General features: G+C 32.4%; 1 protein-coding gene across 1 annotated transcript; it reads right to left on the reverse strand.

Annotated features, from left to right (window-relative positions):
* Window positions 1-7,229: 7,229 nt before the first annotated feature.
* On the reverse strand, window positions 7,230-8,798 carry LOC131147404 (uncharacterized). Its single transcript, XM_058097056.1, has 3 exons — window positions 8,725-8,798; window positions 8,196-8,321; window positions 7,230-8,085 (listed from the first exon to the last, which is right to left on the reverse strand). The coding sequence occupies exons 1-3, from the start codon at window positions 8,796-8,798 to the stop codon at window positions 7,230-7,232; spliced, it is 1,056 nt and encodes a 351-aa protein (XP_057953039.1).
* Window positions 8,799-21,233: the final 12,435 nt, after the last annotated feature.

Below are 21,233 nucleotides of genomic sequence, written 5' to 3' on the forward strand. Positions count from 1 at the left end.
AAATTTTAAATAATCACAAAATATGTTAACATTTTATTTTTAACTCAAATAAATAATTTTAAGAAAAATAAAAGTTAAGAAATATTTTAATTTAATTTAATTTAAAAAGTAGTTATAAGGGCATTTTAGATATTTAAAAAAAAAAGTTAGGACAAGAACATTAGATTAAAGATGATGAAACAATTGCAGAGGAAATAAATAATAGTTGAAGGGCATTTTAATTTAATTCGGAAGTAGTTATGGATGGTTATAGGCATCATTTGATATTTATAAAAAATTAAATCAAGTTTGAGAACTACTCATTTCTAGTATTAGAGATAAAAAGTGTGAAGGAAGGGTATTAGCTCCGGATTAGGTCAATTAATGCGCACTATCTATCTATTATATCCTTATAATATTGTAGTAAAATTGTACCTTAAAATTATGCACACACACAACAAAACGAAAAGAGAAATTAAAAAAGAAGTAGAACAAAATGAATTTATGTGGTTTGCCAGTGTACCTACATCCAGCAATTCCTATGCAATTTTTACTATCTTATCAAATAAAAATTACACAACATCTATTTAAATGTTCTTATATAATAATAATATAATCACATTACATCATAACTTAAACATGATGTGTTATACCACTCCCCGCTAAGTTAATTTGGTTTAACTAGATAGAAAAATCTTGCATAAGTGAGGAAGCCTAAATATGAATTATAACTCAAGTGTAACTATTAAAGGTTGCTTCTATGACATTTTAGGAAATAAAAAGCGGAATAGAGCTATGACTTGGGCTTATAGATATAGCTTGCCCATTTTGCAGTTTAATATTTTTCCTTCTAATTTAAACTTTTCAAAAAAAAAATCATATTGTAGTTTTAAAAAGATTTGAAAATAATTTTAAAAATAATTTCAAATAATAAATCATATTCATATTTCAAATTTTAAAAATCAATTTTCATTTTAAATTTTAGTTGCCTAATATTCATATTTATTGATTTTAAAATTTTTAAATAAACATAAAAATGTGATACTTTTTTAAAAAAAAAATTATAAATCTCATCTTTCATTTCCCAAAAAAAAAAAATTATATTTTTGTCTCTAAGAAACAAAAATATTGATTTTACAAGTACAATAATAATTTTAAAATAGTTTTAAAATAAAATTAAGATTAAAATGTAGTTAGATTGGTATTTTGAATATTCAAAGTTGACATTTCATATTTTTAAAAAATAAAATTTAAAAGTTGAAATTCAAATTTGTATTATGTGGCATCGTGTAACAGTCTTGGACCCAACTCTGGTGAGGTATTGTTCGCTTTAATCTACTAGTCTCACGGGTTTGTCCTATAAAAGGCGCCTCACATAGTTGGAACTCAAACCCTCCTTATAAGCCCAAGATCTCCCTATTACACATCAGATGTAGGATCGTGACTGACTTTCCTGTTCAATCTCTGACATCTTTGTCATCATGATTTCCTTAGTACACATTCGATGTGAGACAGTGACAGACTCTCCCGTCTGATTTTTGACATTCCCATCAGGGTGATCTTCCTAGTACACATCCGATGTGATTCCATGACAAGCTCATTCATTCAATCTTTAACGTCCTTATCAAAGTTTCTTACACTTCTATATAAGATCCACTCACATGATAATACTCGTAGGGCAAACCTACTCACATGATAGTACCCCCCAAGACGGATCCACTCACATGACAGTACCCCCTAGGGTGGCTCTAATACTAAATATAATAGTCTTGGGTCCAACTTTCGTAATATATTATTCACTTTGCCCCATTGGTCTCACGAGTTTGTCCTATAAAAGGCTTCTAACTTAGTTGGAGTTCAAACCCTCCTAATAAGCTTAAGATCTCCCCAATACAAATCTAATGTGGGACCATGACATATCGTGTGACGCCCCGAACCCTCCAAGTGGGGCTCGGGTGCCATATGTTCCAATCACCTATATTTGATACTATAATTAACATGCACACAGCGAAATATAAATAAATAATCTCAAATAAATACTAGATTTATATATAATTACCCAAAAATGAACACTACAATATCCAGATATCCGTATCCACAACCAGCATTTAAAACATAACCTGGTACAAATGAAATGCCCCGAACCCTTAAACCTGGGCCCGGTGCGTTATACCTGATCATATCCCTGATAAATCATGATCCATAACAATGCAGCGGAAAACATAATCATAATCTCCATATAAATATACCAGAGTTTACTAATTCTAACTATAATCCATAATAAATCATCCAACACCTGCATTTCCATAAATCTACATAACTCCCAAAACAAATCAGTATTTTCACAATCATTCCTTACTCAATAGTCTTAAAACATAAAGACATAAAACATAAATTTTGTACATCCCAAAATTAACATAGAAATATACCTTTTACTTTTTATATTCCTCAATAATGCTATAAAAACTTTGAGCTCTCAAAGCTCGATCTCGAAGAAATCCTGAAAAAAGATAAATTTATATTCGGGTGAGACACATCTCAGTAAGGGAAGAAACCATATATTAAAATAGTGTGTGGCCAACATGAGTTTATTTATAACATAAGATTTAACATTTGAAAATCGTTAACATAATTTCTGAAATCATTCCCTAATCCTAATCAAACACATGCAAATGTTTAACCCACGAGATTACCCAAGGATAGGGGTGATTACCCGTCCATACAAGTAGCACCTCTCTGCTCTGATACATTTAACAACCCGAAGGTCACGATTTAAGCATACTAGGGCACTCACCTTACTCAGTAAGTACTTAAGTGATAAATTAATCTCGTACTCACGCTGTTCAACAATAGTTTACCGGCAAAGACCCTAAGGATAGGGAAATCTACCAGCCCATACAAGTAGGTTCCCTCTGCCCTAGTACGTTAAGCGGCTACTGTCACATTTATAGCTACTAGTGCACTTACCTTACTCAACAAGCCCTTAGGCGAAGAATATGCCTCGCTCAATCGTAACATGTTCTACGTACATGCATACTTCTATTATCATAATACATCATTCTGTTCTGCCATTATACATTCATGCACATTCATTCCTGTTCATAACTTAACTTTACATTTCATTTCACTTTAAGTGACTCTTTCCCATTTACATCATTTACCTTTGTCATTTCATTTCATTGTCATTTCATCGTCATTTCATTGCATAACATTTTATTTCATTACTTCGTACTACAACTGGTCTTTAGCCATCATCAGTTACTACATAGAAATGTGGTAGATCTGCTAACACAACTCCTTTTAGCTATCATCAGTTAGTCTACACAGAAGTGTGCTAGATCTGCTAATATGGCTACCTTTCAGCTATCTTACATTTACATGGTTGCATTTAACATACACAGACAACATTGTCCATATCATATTTTATTCTCATTATTTTACTTACTTAGCCCGCATCTCATACATTTAACATATATTTGTACACAACATTCTATTTACTCATGCCACACAATTTAGCAATAAAATTCATACACTACCTGTAAAATAAGTCAACCAACATTTAATGTTTATATACTAAGAATACCTTTCATGTCTTACATAAATATTTTGAAAATATTTTTTCACTTTCATCAGTTCATTTTACTTATACATATCTAATAAACAGCCCTAAACTCGAAAAAATATAATTTAAACAGTTGGTGTTTTATCCATAATGAAACATATACACGTACATATAACACAATTTATTTTTTCATTAAATTCATAAAAATTCTGATTTAATATATATTTTTTCCTTTACCTGGTTTCTTGAACTATGCCAATACAGACTCCAAAAAATACCTACGGCGCTCACCTGAATCCTGAAATTAGATTCCTAGTTCCAATAAATTATGCTTGAATAAATTATTATTTAAATATTTCGTAGGGCCATAATTCCTAAATAAATAACAATATCCTCAAATTTAGTCAAATTCTCAAATTTCTCAAATCTCACTCTCGTTTTGGAGTAAGGCTTAGAAAATCCCAATTGGAAAATTACCTACGTCAAAATGACGACGATGACAACTAGGACCCCGTGGTGGTGTCCGTTCGTCAATTTAACCACATATTAATAGGAAAATTGAGAAAATGAGGAAAAGTTATCTTTCCCCAGGAGCAGTGCCTAAGCCGTTCCCATGAAAAATCTGCTCCAGTAGAAATGTCGGTAGCAGAACTGGGATTCCAACGGCACTTTCTGTTTCCTGATCCGTTGCAAACTCGCTGAATAATTGAGAGAAGGAGAGAGACAGATGCAGGAAAGAATAAAAAAAATTCAGGGGGGGTTGCGTACTGCTTCTTCTCCAGCTTCTTCTTTCTTCTTCTTCTTTCTTCTTTCTTCTTTCTTCCTTCTTCCTTCTTATCTCTTCCAATAACTTAACTTTACATATATATATATATAATATTACTTTAACTTTTATATATATATATATATATATATATATATATATATATATATCTTATTTTAATTATTATTATTTTTAAATCCAATATAATAATATTTAATTTAACAACTAGTTATTTAATTATTTAATGTATCTTAATTTAATTTAATTTCTATATTTTTAATTTTCTTTTCTTTTCTCATGTTATTCCTTTTATTTATTTATCTGTTATTTTATTTATTTTTATTTTTTTTAAATTATTTTAATCTTTTTAAATTTTTGGGTCTTTACAACAAATATATCTTTATATATACCAGTATCTCACAATACCCAAAAAGAAACCACCAAAAAAAAAAAAACAATCCTAGCCTAGGCCTTCAAACCCGATCTAAACAAGAACCTAAAAAGTTCTTAATCTACTAGGGTGAGACACTTCTCAGTAAGGGTGGAATAAATTATAACAGTGTGTGACAAATGAGTTTTAATATTTATATATCAAAATAAACAGTTTCTCATATAATATCAATAATAGTTGAGAAAACGTATCATTAATAACATTACTGATATCTAATATCATACACACATCCAATATACACAAGTACATAATTTTTATGCAGGCGAAAGTCCTCAAGGATAGGAAAGATTACCTGCCCATACAAGTAGTTTCCCTTCGCTTTGGTACTAAAAACTACCTACTAGAGCACTCACCTTACTTAGTAAGCCCTTAGGTGAAGAATTACCTCGCCTCCAGTATACACATCTTTATTATTTTAAAGGCGAAGGTTTTTGGGAATCGGGACATCTACCCGCCCATACAAGTAGCTTCCCTCTGCTCTAGTACTAAAAACTATCTATCAGAGCACCCACCTTACTCAGTAAACCCTTAGGTAAAGAATTACCTCACCGCCAATATACACATCTTTATTATTTTAAAGGCGAAGGTTTCTAGGAATCGGGATGTCTACCCGCCTTTACAAGTAGCATCCCTTTGCACTGATACCAAGAAACTACCTATCAGAGCACTCGCCTTTCTCAGTAAGCCCCTGACGGTATGTTTACCGTGCCACATGCACACACATACATTCACATTATACTATAACATTATTATTATGTTTTAATTAAATTCACATGCACAACACATCCACACAGGAAGCAACTGCGTACATATCAGTATGTGGCCCACATACGCACCTACGCACTTCTTATCTACATGTGGCCTACATAGGCACCACAACCTATACAGGGTACATAACATGGCCCACACACACGCTACTATCCACACATGATACATAACATGGCCTACACTGGCATCATTATCCACACAGGATATAATGTGGCCCACACAGGCACCACTCCAACTTCCGCAACATGTGGCCCTCACAGGCACCACTATTCACCAGTATCCAATCCCCATGACTTATCTGTAGTACATCAGTAGAACAAGCTCCTCAACCTGCTAATGTCCTACCCCATATATATGACAATACAACGACCTCCTTGACCGGCCAACATCATATCATGATTTATATTTATGCAATATAACAACCTCCTCATGCCAATGTTATATTGAGATGCATACGAATAACCACATCAGTTAGTTCACACAGATACATCAATGCATTACCACGCAGGTATCCAACAGATCAATACATTCCCACACAGTAATCCAACAAATCAGTACATTTCCACACATGAGTCAAACATAACAATTCATTCATCATGTCATAATCATTCCAAACATCCCCACATGCAAACTCAAATACCACAATAATTTATATTCAATTTATTAGGAAAAATTTTTCTCATGTCACACGAATTTAATATCATATGCAATTATCTCAAATATAAATCTTAAACAAAATCATCATTTTCCAGTACTTAAGTTGTTCTAAAAAAATCATATAAATAAATAATAAATTTCATATGCTCGTAAATAACCAGTTCACCTTAATAAAATACTGATATAATTTTATTTCCCTTTACCTGATTTCTTGAACCACGTCTGCAGGGTCCCTAAAATTATACCCGCGGCACTTACTCGAACCCTAATTCAATCAAATCAACCCCAATAAAATATTATTTTAATCTTTCCTAATTTATAATAATTAAATAAAAATTAATTTCTAAATAACTCATTTATCCTAGTTTTGGAGCTATGCTTACAACGACCCCACGAGAAATTCGCTCTGCTAGACTTGTAGAAAATCTTACCTAAATTCTCGTGGTGGTGTCTGATCGTCAATTTGACTTAAAATTTAAGAAAAATTGAGGTAAGAGTGAGAATTTGTCTTATCCCAGGAGATATGCCTACATTGCTCTTACGACAAATCCACTTCGGTAGAATTGTCAGTGACGAAAAATGGAGTCTAGTGGTATTTTTGGATTTTCAATTAGGGGAGAATCCGTTGCGAAATCGTAAAGAGAGGAGTGGAGAGCGTGAGGAGAGTTCGAGTGGCGTGAGAGTTTTTTTTTTTTTTTTTTCCTTTCCTTCCTTTCTGTTCTGTTGCATGAGAGGTTTTTTTTTTTCTTTTCTTTTCCTCTCTCTATTTGTTCCAGGAAGCTTAGACACTAAGCTTTCTTAAGCATATACATATACATAACCCTCAGATTTCTTAATTTAATTAATTTCCTTAATAATAATAATTATTTATTTATTTATTTTTTTTTCCTGGTTTACTACATCCTCCCCTCTTTAAAAGAATTTCATCCTCGAAATTTGCTAATTAATTCTTTTACAAAACTCTAAAATTACTTAATCATCATTATACCACAAATTCAATATACTCCACAATTCTAAGTAAACATATGAATCTAAAATCAAATTAATATTTAATATAAAATCATACCTGCTCCTGCACCACGAGCAATATCCTTATCAGCCGGAACCATGGTATACACATGCGTCGAACCACCACGAGGCAGTGGCTTATTCCTCTGGTGTTGATCAGGTGCAGGTGCGTTGTTTGGCAGTTCTCGACAATCTCGGGCCATGTGGCTGTATCTGCCGCACTGATAGCACTTAATGTTCCTAGCTAGGCATTCTTCCCAATGTCTCAACTTACAATGAACACAATAGGGAGGTGAAGAATCGCTCTGACGTCCTCGATCACCTCTATCAAATCTCTCTCCCCCAACATATTTGTTCCTCTTCCACGTGCCCTGTTTGGCATCATCAGAAAAACTGAGAGGCTTAGGCCTCTTCCTCTGCTCTACCATCTCTGCACTCCTCCACAGACTCAATTCTGCCACGGTGGATCTATCCACCAACTCTGAAAAGCTTTGTACCTTCAGGACTACCACTTGTTCATGAATTCTCAGTTTCAATCCCTTCTCAAACCACCTCACCTTTTGGAATTCATTTGGAACCATAAAAGGTGCAAAATGGAAGAGCCACTTGAACTTTGCAGCATACTGTTGCATAATAAGTTGCCCTTGAGTCAGGTGGAAGAATTCCTCTGCCTTTGTAGCCCTGGTGGTGGTAGAGAAGTACTGATCGTAGAAAAGCTCCTTAAATCGACTCCAGGTCATATCCGTGGGTACTACCCGTTGTTCCTCCAGCAGCTTCACTCCTTGCCACCAGCGCTCGGCCTCCCCTATAAGCTTAAAGGTAGCGAAGAGAACTTTTTGTGCCTTAGTGCAAGATAACACTGCCAACATTTTTTCATTTCTTGCACCCAGCTCTTTGCTACAAGTGGGTCAACACCGCTCGCAAACGCAGAAGGTTTCAGGTGAGTAAATTGGTCAATCGAACAGCCTTGGTTTACAGGTGGGAAGTTCTATCCTTCAGAGTCTTACCTAATTTCTTCCCGAACTTGCCAAGATAAACCCCGCAGTATAGTGGAGGTATCGATCTCTCCCACACTGGTAGCTCCTACATCATTCTCCTCTCCAGCATCAACTTCTTTTCCCCTGGAATCCATCCTGTAGATAGGACATAAGAGAATTTAGAACCTTCATATCACATTAGGTACATTTATAGAACAACGAATCAGTTTAACATTTAAATCCTTAATTAAAATATCAAACAACCAGCTTATCCCAAAATGAACCTAACCCTCAAGTTCTAATTTTGAGTTCCAGTCTCTCTACTCAGAAACATCATCATCAATATATTTACTGTGGTTTTCTTAAACTGGTCGGATTCAGAAACTCACAGAAGTCCATCAAGGGATTTCTATCTCTAAGCTACAAAACAAAACTCAAAATCTCCTATCAACATCCTAATCTACCCATTCCTATCCTTATCCTTATCCTTATTCGTACTGATACACTAGTATTAATCAATCCTAAAGTCTGCAAAACCTATAACCTAATGCTCTAATACCACAATGTGATGTCCTGAACCTGCCAAGTGGGGTCCGGGTACCACATGTTCCAATCATCTGTATCTGATACCATAATTAACATGCACGCAGCGGAATATAAATAAATAATCTCAAATAAATACAAGAATTCTATATAAAAACCCAAAAATGAACACTACAACATCCAAATATTCATATCCACAACCAACATTTAAAAATAACCCAGTACAAATATATCTATATATATACCAGCATCTCATAATACCCCAAAAAGAAACCACCAAACCCAACCTAGGCCTTCAAACTCAATCTCTAGAAGAACCTGAAAAGTTATTAATCCACTAGGGTGAGACACTCATTGTAAGGGCGGAATAAATTACAACAGTGTGTGACAAATGAGTTTTAATATTTATATATCAAAATAGACTACTTCTCATATAATATCAATAACAACTGAGAAAACATATCATTAATAACATCATTGACATCTGATGTCTTACACACATCCAATATGCACAAGTACATAATTTTTATGCATGTGAAAGTCCCCGAGGATAGGGAAGAAGATTACTCGCCCAAACAAGTAGCTTCCCTTTGCTCTGGTACTAAAAACTACCTACTAGAGCACTCACCTTACTCAGTAAACCCTTAGGTGAAGAATTACTTTGCCGCCAATATACACATCTTTATTATTTTAAAGGTGCGGGTTCCCAGGAATCGGGATGTCAACCCGCCCATACAAGTAGCTTCCCTCTGCTTTGGTACTAAAAACTACCTACCACAACACTCAGCTTACTTAATAAGCCCTCAGGTGAAGAATTACCTCACCACTAGTATACACATCTTTATTATTTTAAAGGCGAAGATTTTCGGGAATTGGGATGTCTGCCTTCCTATAGAAGTAGCATCCCTTTGCACTGATACCAAGAAACTACCTATCAGAGCACTCGCCTTTCTCAGCAAACCCTTGGCGGTATGTTTATCTCGCCGCATGCACACACATGCATTCACATTATACTATACCATTATTATTATGTTTTAATTAAATTCACATGCACAACACATCCACACAAGAATCATGCAACTCATACTTTGTCTTCCAACGTCCTTAGTACGTGGCACACACAGAACAATTGCGTACATATCAGTACGTAGCCCACATAAGCACCTACGCACTTCTTATCTACACGTGGCCCATACAGGTACCACTGCCCACACAGGGTACATAACATGGCCCACACAAGCACCACTATCCACACATAATACATAACAGGGCCCACACAGGCGCCATTATCCACACAGGATATAACGTGGCCCACATAGGCACCACTCCAGCTTCTGCAACACGTGGCCCACACAGGAACCACTATTCACCAGTATCCAATCCCTATGACCTACTCGTAGTACATCAGTAGAACAAGCTCCTCGACCTGCGAATGTCCTACCCCATATAAATGACAATACGACGACCTCCTCGACTAGCCAACGTCATATCATATTTATATCTGGGCAATATAACAGCCTCCTCATGCCAACGTTATATTGAGATGCATATGAATAACCACACCAGTTAGTTCACACTGATGCATCAATGCATTACCACGCAGGTATCCAACAGATCAATACATTTCCACACATGAGTCAAACATAACAATTCATTCATCATGTCATAATCATTTCAAACATCTCCACATGCAAACTCAAATACCACAGTAATTCATATTTAATTTATTAGGAAAAATTGTTCTCATGTCACACGAATTTAATATCATATGCAATTATCTCAAATATAAATCTTAAACAAAATCATCATTTTATAGTATTCAAGCTATTCTAAAAAAATCATATAGATAAATAATAAATTTCATATGCTCGTAAATAACCAGTTCACCTTAATAAAATACTAATACAATTTTATTCCCCCTTACCTGATTTCCTGAACCATGCCTGTAGGGTTCCCAAAATTATAACCACGGCGCTCACCTGAACCCTAATTCAATCAAATCAACCCTAATAAAATATTATTTTAACCTTTCCTAATTTACAATAATTAAATAACAATTAATTTCTAAATAACTCACTTATCCTAGTTTTGGGGCTATGCCTACAACGACCCCATGAGAAATCTGCTCTATTAGAGCTGTAGAGAATCATCTCTAGATTCTCGTGGTGGTGTCTGATAGTCAATTTGCCTTAAAATTTAAGAAAAAATGAGGTAAGAGTGAGAATTTGCCTTACCTCAGGAGAGATGCCTACGTTACTTCTACGACAAATCCATTTCGATAAAAATGTTAGTGGCGGAGAATGGAATCTAGTGGTATTTTCGGATTTTCAATTGGGCGAGAATCCGCCACAAAATCGTAAAGAGAGGAGTGGAGAGCGTGAGGAGAGATAGAGTGGTGTAAGAGTTTTTTTTTTTTCCTCTCTCTATTTGTTCCAGGAAGTTTAGACACTAAGCTTCTTTTTTTTTTTTTTTCTTTTCCTTTACTTTATACATTATTATATACTTATATATATATAATTATAATAATAATAATAATAATAATAATAATTTATCCTTATATGCATTTAAGCATATACATACACATAACCCTCTGATTTCTTAATTTAATTAATTTTCTTGTATTAATTAATTAATTAATAATAATTATTTATTTATTTATTTTATTATTTTTTTTCTAGGTTACTACACATAGGACACCCATTCTAGACCGTGCTGATGAATGCACCTATTTTTTGTAAATTGTTTGCACACATCCCCTAATTTGATAAAACTTCGATAAATATGTGGTTAAATATCCGTTCATTTACATGCATAATAAAAATTGAGTTGATAACCCTTTTTCTATATATTTTTAATGGTTAAGAATAAATAAAATACATTGTCAACACTAGAGGGATCAAGCCACTATTCTCAAAAAATATTTTTAGTGAATTAAAGAATATCTTTTGGGTTTTAAAGAAGAAAACATTGAAATTTTGAGAAACCTACAATTTAAGACAAATTTCTTGAAATTTGAGTCCTTTTTTAAAAAAAAAAAAACATCATTGAAAATGTTGCTTTTAATAAAAATGATTTTATTAACGTAACCAAAAGTTAGGATAGTGCTTTAATAAAGTCAATTTTTTTAAAGAAAAGATTTTTTATTTTTTCTTAGAAGAAGAACATAAAATGGTCAAGATACTACTACCATGGAAAATGTTATTTCTTCTTTAGTAAAAGATTGATCTTCAGAACTATTCAAAATTTGCATCATGAATAACATTCTAAAATTCTTTTCTCTAAAAATATTTTTTTTTGGTTTTTTAAGAAAAAAAAAAACATAATATCAACAAAACACATAATTCAAAGACTTGATCTAATTTCATAGAAATCACTGAATTATTAGAAAATATCAAAAATCGACTTAGAAAAAACCAAAATTTGGTTTTTGGACAAGTTGATTGACCATCCCTTAATGGGTGGTTGACCACTTGTATACCAAAACTATTGGTTGGCCGTATTTTCATGGGCGGGTTAATCGCCTGCAAATCACCTAGAAATAATAGATTTTATGCACTTTTTTTAACTTTGAAATGCATTATTCTTCTATATGACATCCTTTAATGACAGGCTAATCAATAAAAGAGATATGTAAATATAGAAACTTGTAGAAAAATCATACACGCTCATTTGTGAGAACATACTTCATTTTAAAAAAAAATATAAAATAAACTTTGATTTAAACCATGCATACTTTATCATATCACATTCTACATTCTAAAATGCTATTTCAAAATTCTAACCACCAAGATATACATCTACAATATATACAATACAATATGCATATTCATAAAAAGCATAAAGTAAGAAAAGCATGAAAACTTTGAAGGATAGTATATGGATTGACATGGAGTGATAAACCAAGTAGTGACAGTGGGAAAAACATGGATATCACAAAATAAAATGGAAAGTGTTGATAATTATTTTTTACCTTTAAAAAAAAAGTTCTTTCAAATAAGTGAAAAATGGAACCAAATAAAAATAGAAGAAGGAAATATGCTTGAGGTAGTCAACAAGCTTGTCCTTTTAGGCAATCAATCGACCTTCCCTCCAAAATTAGCCGTTGGCACCATCTTACCAGTGGTCGACCAACCTCCATAGGTGGTCAACCGGTCTGCACAAATTTTGAAATTTTGAGATATAAAAATTTGATTAGCTTGAGGTTTTGGGTAAGCCACATATCCCTTAACTATCAGCAAATAGCATTTGATGGTTGGCAGTTATTGGTGGTTAACTTTTGAATTTGAATTTGAATTTTTAAATTCAAATTGAAAAGAAATTTTCCTCCACTCCACAAGAGGTCAACAAAATGACAAATTCAAATTCAAATTCAAAAGGAATTTCCCTCCACTCCACAAGAGGTCAATAAAAGGACCCTCTTAATGAGAGACTAGGGCATATCCAAGTGAGGGCAAGGTGAGGATTTTTGTGAAAAAAAAACAAAGATTAAAGAGGGTGTTTTGTTTGAAAGAAGAAAGAAGGGAAAAAAATAGTTTAAAGAGGGTGTTTTGTTTGAAAGAAGAAAGAAGGAAAACCTCATTCCTTCAAATTTGCAAAGGGGTATTTGGGGAGTGATTTGCAAAAGAAAGGCCCTTACTTGATTTATAGTGTAAAGAAACAATCCAAAGTTAGTGTCTAACCGTTTCTTCTATGTGATTTCATTTATTTTTACAAGTATGACATGCGTGTACCCTAGAAACATGTTTTAGGATTGACATATGATCTACTTTGTTTTCTCCATGTTTCCATGATGCTATTTATTTCATTTTGTAGTACAGATATTTGTCTTTAAGATGTGTATGATCATACATGAGAAAAGTGCTAAAATTGGCATGAGAATAAAAAATATATATAATGTATGTGGTTGATCGTCCCATGCAGGTGGTTAATCGGCTTGCACACTTTTCACAGTTGTTGGACTACAAATGGTCAACCAACCCTCTAAACTTTTTAGCAGGAAATTGATTGCTAAATCTCGAAAGGTGAAATTTTGCACATTTTTTTTACTTTTCTCCAGCATTTTTGGCCGTGTTTTGAGTTTGCACACTCGTTTGAGCATAGTTAGTTTAGTCTTATATTAGTTTTTGCAAGGGTTTTTCATGGTTTTTTATATTAAAAACTAAGTTTTCATGAAAATCAAACATGTTTATCCATGTTTCTTCAAAGTATTCAAAGGCTTTCTCAAGTTTTCTCAAAACCTTAGAGTTGTACACCCTTGATATCATTTTCTAATGGATTCTAAAGAGAACCTGGAGAAATTATGGGAGTTTTTGGAGAATCCAAATCACATTATAACATCTTCAATAGGAAGGTATCAACTTAATGCATTATTATTGTTGATTGTACATTGTCCGCTTTTTCTTCTAGTTCTATGTCAAATTATATTGTATTTAGGGTAATTGTTTTCATTAGAACTTATATTTCCCTTGTCAAGTACTTTCATTTTTATTTTTTTATATTTGTTGAGGAAATATCATCAACTATAAAAGTGAGATTTTGTATCACTGTTGGAGCTCTGTTGTGGAATTACATAATTGATTTTATGATTCTCGTATTGCAGCAGGAAGTACAGAGCACATATGCTATAATTGGTAAAAAATTAAAGCTTTGTCACTCAAGAACTGCAGAATAAAGTGTCGCAATGTCCCGGGAGTGCATGTGCCCCGGGAGGCGAAATAAAAATGAATTTTAATTTTCAAGAAAAATCATGGAATGTTGGAGTCGCCACTAACCTTTTAGTGTGGTTAGAATACATGATTACTACTCCGTTAGGGGTAGAGTGGGTCTACGTTACCAGAGTTAGGCTCGGGAGTTCAGTTACGCGAGGGGAAGGTACAAGCACCCCCTACGAGCCCGTTCTTACGAACGGTACCTAATTAATTTGAAATTATCCCTAAGTTAATCTAATAAGTCTTTAAATTACTCTTTTTTATGAATTTATAAATACACATGAAAAATAAATAAATATAATATATACATATATATTCCCTCAGAGCTTAAAGGTACGTGAAGCCCGAAGGCTAATACCCCCGCATTAAAATCATAGGGACTAAAAATCAAAAATACTTTATCAAATATACTCCCAAATTTTAGAAATCTTATGGGTTTTCCTAAGTACGAAAAATACTAGTTTGGGAGGTTTTGGATAATAGATATAATAATTTAAACTTAATAACAAAGATAAAAAAAAAATAGTAATACTAGAATATTAGGATACCACAATACGAAATATAAACATAAGATATAGTTGAAAATTCCAGAAATATGTGACAATAATAGCCCTAATATATTATAATGATAATACATTACTTGTAATAACAATACTACTATAGTAGTAACACATGTATATCTCACAATATTAATAACACATAAATACCAATACAATATTATAATACCACTTTAATATTTATATATATCATAGCACCTAAATATTAATATTATACCATAATAATACTACTAGACTAATAATACATATACATCATAATTTTAATAACTATACAATATGATAATAACATATCCTAACAAATACATGCAAAAGCCCTAATTATAAATAATCAAAATTTTGACATAACACTAACAAAACCCTAATATTAACAATAAAGGAAATATGACAATAGGTCAAACCCTAAAAGTTAAATATAAACAAACATGAAAACAAATAAGACGAAATTATAGCATTTAGACAAACCTAAAAATAAATATACAACGACATGGAAATAATCAAACCCTAAAAAATTAAACGTGCAATAAAATGAAAATAAATCAAAAATCCTAAAAAAAAATATGTACTAATAATTTGGAAACGTAACAACTCCTAAAGTTAAAATGTGATAATAATATGGAAACACTCATAACCCTAAAATTAATAAACAATCTATATAGAGCCAATCAAACCCTAAAAACATCAATAACATGCTAATTATAATAATGATGATAATAATAATAATATTTTAACAATAATAAACAATATGCTTGTATTTATACATTAACAATGTACTTAATACTACCAATAATGTACAAATAATATAACATTTATATTAACACAATTCATCTAATAGTAATACTTAATAAATTAACAATGATATAACCAATAATAGTAACATACTAATTATATAATAATCTTACCAATAATGCTATATAAACAATATAGTAATAATACTAATATAATTAATATAATAATAATACTAATGATAATGAACCAACTACATAATAATATGACTAATAATGATATATAAATCATATAATACTAATAATAACAATACACCTATAATATGATGACAATATTAGAAATATTATACAAATCATATAATAATATTATTAATGGTAATATACAAATAATATAACAACACTATTAATAATGATATTCATATGACAATGATACTATAACCAATAATGTATAAATAATATTATTAATCAATAATGTACAACTAATAATACTAATATGGTATATATATATATATATGCCTGCAAAAGTAAAGAGTCCTTCAGTATCTAATATAATACACAAGCATGTACAATAAAGTAAAATAAAAAAAACATGTGTGTGCTGTGTGTGCGTGAGTGTGTGTGTTGCGGTGTGTGCGCGTGTGTATTTACTGGGGGTGTGAGTGTGTACAAGGGAGCTTACAGAGGGAGGGGATGGCCGTGAGGTAAGGTCAGAGCTGCTGGCGCAGCGGCGACGTGGAAGCCATGAGGGCTGACCGTTGCAGGACTGCTGCGGAGTTGCTGTGCGTGGCCGGAGATCCTGGGGGAGGATGGAGATGACCGGAGATGGTGGTGACGTCGGAGCTGTGCTCTGGTGGTTTTGTGCAGCAGAGGGATGGTGGAGTGGACGATCTGGAGCAGCAGCGGGAGACCTCTTCGGCTTGGGCAGCGGCCTCTTTTCAGGGAGGTTCACGGATGTTCTGTGAGTGGTGGCCGGTGGTTGTCTCGGGAGGCAACAGACACGGTGGTTGCTGGAGGTGGCTCACGGTTGCAGCAGTACTGGGGGCAGCGGCTCTGCTGGTGTGGCTCGTGGCGGATGGAGAGTGACTCGCCGGAGTTGATGCTGCAGAGGGTTGAGGCTGGTGGCGGTCGACGGTCGCGGCTGGAGAAGGCAGGAGCTACTGCAGGGAGGTTCGCCGGAGCTTGCGGTAGGCTTAGTGGTCCGTGGGCTGTTGCTGCAGGCTGGAGGCTGCGATGTTGGTTGGAGCTGGAAGGATGTGCCGGACAAAGAAGAAGAAGAAGAAAAGAAAATTTTTGCTTCCCTTTTGGCCTCCGCCCCCTCTTGCCCTTATATAAAAAAATTGAAAACCCTAAAACAAAACTTCCTTTTTTTTGATTTTATTTTTCTTTTCTATTTTGATGCTTTTATTCTTATGGTAATAATGAAAATGGAAATAATAGTAATAATAATTATCATAATAATATTAGTATCAATAAGGTAATAATAATAATAATACTACTACTAATAGTAAATAATAATAAATAATTATAGTAAAAATAAAAATTAAGATACTATTGGTAAAATAATAATAATAATAATATTAATAAAAATAAAGTAATAATACTAATATTAAAAGTGATAAATAATAATAATGATAACATTACTAAAAATAGTAAAAATAATAATAGCCAAAATAAGATAATAATAATAATAATAATAATAATAATAATAATAATAATATATCAAAAACAATAAAATAAATGAAAAATAAAAATAATTATAGTAAAGTAAAAATAAAATAAAGATAATAAAAGTACTAGTAATAATAATAAAAATGAAAAATAATAATAATAATGATAATAAAAATACTAGCAAAATAATAGTAAAGTACTAACAATATAGGAAAATAATAATAATAATAATAATAATAATAATAATAATAATAATAATAATAATAATAATAGGGGACCCCTTGTTCTATATGGTTAGGGCAAAAATAGGGTGTCTATATAAAGGATAGCTAAGGAGCTAGGGGAATTATTCGTGGAGTTTGCAAATCATCATAAGCGACTGCACAAGAGGCTTGCATTGGAAAATAGAAAAATCTTGAACCATTTGCTCCATAAGTTCTTGCAGAGTTCAGACGTGTTCTTGGTTGACCACTCAAATAAGCAGGTAAAAATTTGTGTCTCATTTTTGCAAACCAAGTGAATGATTAAATTTCATTGATGGATGGTTTATATTTTGTATGAACTATTATTTGAGTTACTGGATTTCATGCCTTATCTAGAATGCTACCTGTATCGGTGATGCAATGATTTATGTTTTTTATGCTATAGAAAATCATTAGGCTATCCAGTATACTCTCTTTGATTTACAGATTTGGGAAATGTTCTATTTTCAGACGACATGCTACCGAAATTTTGTTAAAGTTTTTCCCAAAATAATCAAAGCCAAAAAAATCAAGTGCTAAATGTTTATAATAAGATGCATGGTTAAATTGTTATTGAAAGGATGAGTGATTACTAAATGAAGATTGATCTTCATCCTAAATTGAAAATGCATGCATAAGAACATATATAAAGGAGCTGAGCACTATTCTTAGAAATCGAGCATAAAGAACCCATTTACATCATGTGCTATGCTTTTTGAATATTGAGGATTTTCCGAAAACCTTGAACATCGTTTCCAGCTTTTAAAGTTTTATGATTAAATGTGGATTGTTCTTGGTTATGAATACAAAATCATGTCTTAATATAGTATGTACATATATGTTCAAACATTGTATACTAGCTAGTTAATTTCTTCTGAAATTATTATTTTGTAGGGTTTGTGGTTGTCAGAACACTACGACAATGCCAGATACTATAGTCGGGTCGAATGAGCGCAAGTTTTTACTTTTCCTGTATTTCTTGTTAAGTGATCATAATTAATTTGTATATTTTAATTTGAATTTGTACTTATATGTATTTTAATTCTAAACAATTTGTATTTTAAATTTTAATAACTTATGAATGTTTTAGTAATTTTGGTTTCATTTTATGTATGCTAAAATGTAATTACAGGTTTTTACAGGAATTAAAAAAAAAAAATTTTAATTTTTTCAAAAGATTAGTAACTGTTTTCAAAACCATTACTAATAATGGGAAGATGAAGTAGTAGTGATAGTTTAGAAATCGTCACTATAGAATCAACATTATGGGGCCAAAATCGTCACTAACTGCCACATATTAGTGATGGTTTCACAATTGTTACTAATATTTAATTATTAGTGATGATTTTAATAACCGTTACTAAAAAGCGTACCATTAGTGACGGTTATTAGATCCATCACTAATACAAGTGCTTTAGTGACGAATTTGAATCGACCACATGTATAATTTATAGTGACGGTCGTAGAATATTAGTGACGATTTTTTTTCGATTACTAATACTCCATTATTAGGGACGGTTTGAATATTTTGTCACTAATAAGTAATAGTATCCACAGATATGCTGACAAATACAAAAAAACTCTCAAAATATACAATTTCTTCTTCTTTCGTTGGTTACTCTCCCTCTTCTCCACCACATGCAACACAGAAAAACGAACACCAATTTATAAGAGAAAAAGTGGTTAATGTTGAGGATTGGTCGGCGTGATTTGTGGAGGTGATGTCTACAAATTTTTCTTCTACGTAGGGAATGTGTCCATTTCCCATACCTGCTTCTTTAACTTCTTCTTCATCCTTGTTCACCTTCTTCATTACACTTTCTTCATCTTTTATATTTTTTATTATTTATGTAAATGAGTCCCATCAAGTTTAATATTCAACAAAAAATAACAACGATGATTAGATAAGGGACTTAAGCATCAAAGATAACATCACAGGCTAAAAAAAGTTGCTAGGTAGAAAATTAAAGAGACTACCTAGCAACTTTTCTACCTAGCAACTTTTTTTAGGTTGCAAAAAACTAGCTCAAAGAGCCTAGCTGAACCAACTCAAGTGGTAAGGGTGTTTTGTGAGTTTGGTGGCTCCAAGGTCATGTGCTCGATTCCCCTTTGAGGCATTAAGCCGGTGAATTACCAGGCGTGCGTCAATGGGCGGGTGGCTTTCACCTCTTCGAGTTTGGTGCTGCACCATAGTATCTAAAGTAACGTGATGATGGCTAAAGTCCGTGGGTTATAAAAAAAAAAAAAAACTAGCTCAAAGATTTTGTCATAATGTTCAATTATATATATAAAAAAAGGTAATAAAATTGTTAATATTAATTTTTAATGCTTGGGAAAAAATAGCAAATAGTAGAAATAATATCTCAATAATTACTTCATCATTATTAATTTATCCAAAATTGATTTCTTTATTTTGTTAGAATTTATATTTCAACTAACGAAACCTAATATATTACTTCCCTTAAAGGTTAATATTCCCATAGGTGAAAAAACGCATAGCTCCATGTCTAGAATAATTTTTAATTAAAAATATTTCAATTATTTTTATATGAAATGATTATAAGAATTAGACATTTAATTAAAATTTTTCTTCCTTTTTGATTCATTAGACGCCCACAAAGGACTATACAATGAGATGCAACTTTTTTCATCACCAATCCCTTCACAATTCTATCATAATTCGAACTTAAGACATTTATCATGAAAGTTTTAAATTTTAATAAAGTCTTAGAATAGCTTATAGAAGACAATTTCTTCCCTAACTGTTAGGATAATTTTTTTCTCTTTCCCTTTCAAAAAGACATAATTCATGGCATAAGAATTTTTATGCAAGTCATTGAGCGACTATTTGAACTTTAAATGTTATTAAAAAAAAAAAATACTTTTTATTGTATATTTTTTTTTTATTCAAAATAACCTTATGAGTATGAATTTTGGATTTTAAATTTGAAATTTATATAGGTTTAGATAAATTTTAATATAATTTTATATTATATCTTATTTAAATTTAATACAAATTTAAATTCAAAATCTCTTCAAAAAAAGATCTAAGAAAAACTTTAAATATTTATCAATAACTTTCGCACGTTACAAACTAGTGCAATAGAAGAAAAAACTCACCCACCAATTGGGACTTGCTCTGACAAAACATAAACGTTTTTTTAAATATACATGCAAGGAGACTAAGCTACATTCTCTTGTTGACGATATTCCTACGTCAGCTAGTGACTTGGGCATTTGATCCCCTCTGCCTCTTTAATTTAGACCTTTGCTAGTAAGATTTCATTAATCATCACCTTGCCAATTAATGCTATACTATGTACCATGTTTTTTTTTTAAATAAATAATTAGGAGTTTACATTGTGCTTGTTGGGATATGAATCCCACCCAAGATCAAATAACACACACGAATAACACACAAGATTTACATGGTTCGACCAATTTAGCCTACGTCCACGGGAGAGGAGTAACTTCACTTTATATATATATATGAGTATACAATGAAGAAGGAGGAGGATTACAACACACTCAACTCACTCACCTTAATACACACTCACAGTGCACTCACAATTATTGTATCTTCACTCTCACTCTCTCTATATGTCACAATAGAGGGGAAGTGCTCCTT

This window comes from Malania oleifera, chromosome 1 (genome assembly GCF_029873635.1).
Source record: "Malania oleifera isolate guangnan ecotype guangnan chromosome 1, ASM2987363v1, whole genome shotgun sequence".
NCBI classification, from domain to species: Eukaryota; Viridiplantae; Streptophyta; class Magnoliopsida; order Santalales; family Ximeniaceae; genus Malania; species Malania oleifera.

Coding starts and splice junctions, on each gene's coding strand:
- LOC131147404 (XM_058097056.1), bottom strand. CDS start 8,798: ATGGTATCAGATACAGATGATTGGAACATGTGGTACCCGGACCCCACT. Junction 8,322..8,724: donor GTTCAGGACATCACATTGTG/GTATTAGAGCAT, acceptor TCCTATCTACAG/GATGGATTCCAGGGGAAAAG. Junction 8,086..8,195: donor CAAGTTCGGGAAGAAATTAG/GTAAGACTCTGA, acceptor ACCCACTTGTAG/CAAAGAGCTGGGTGCAAGAA.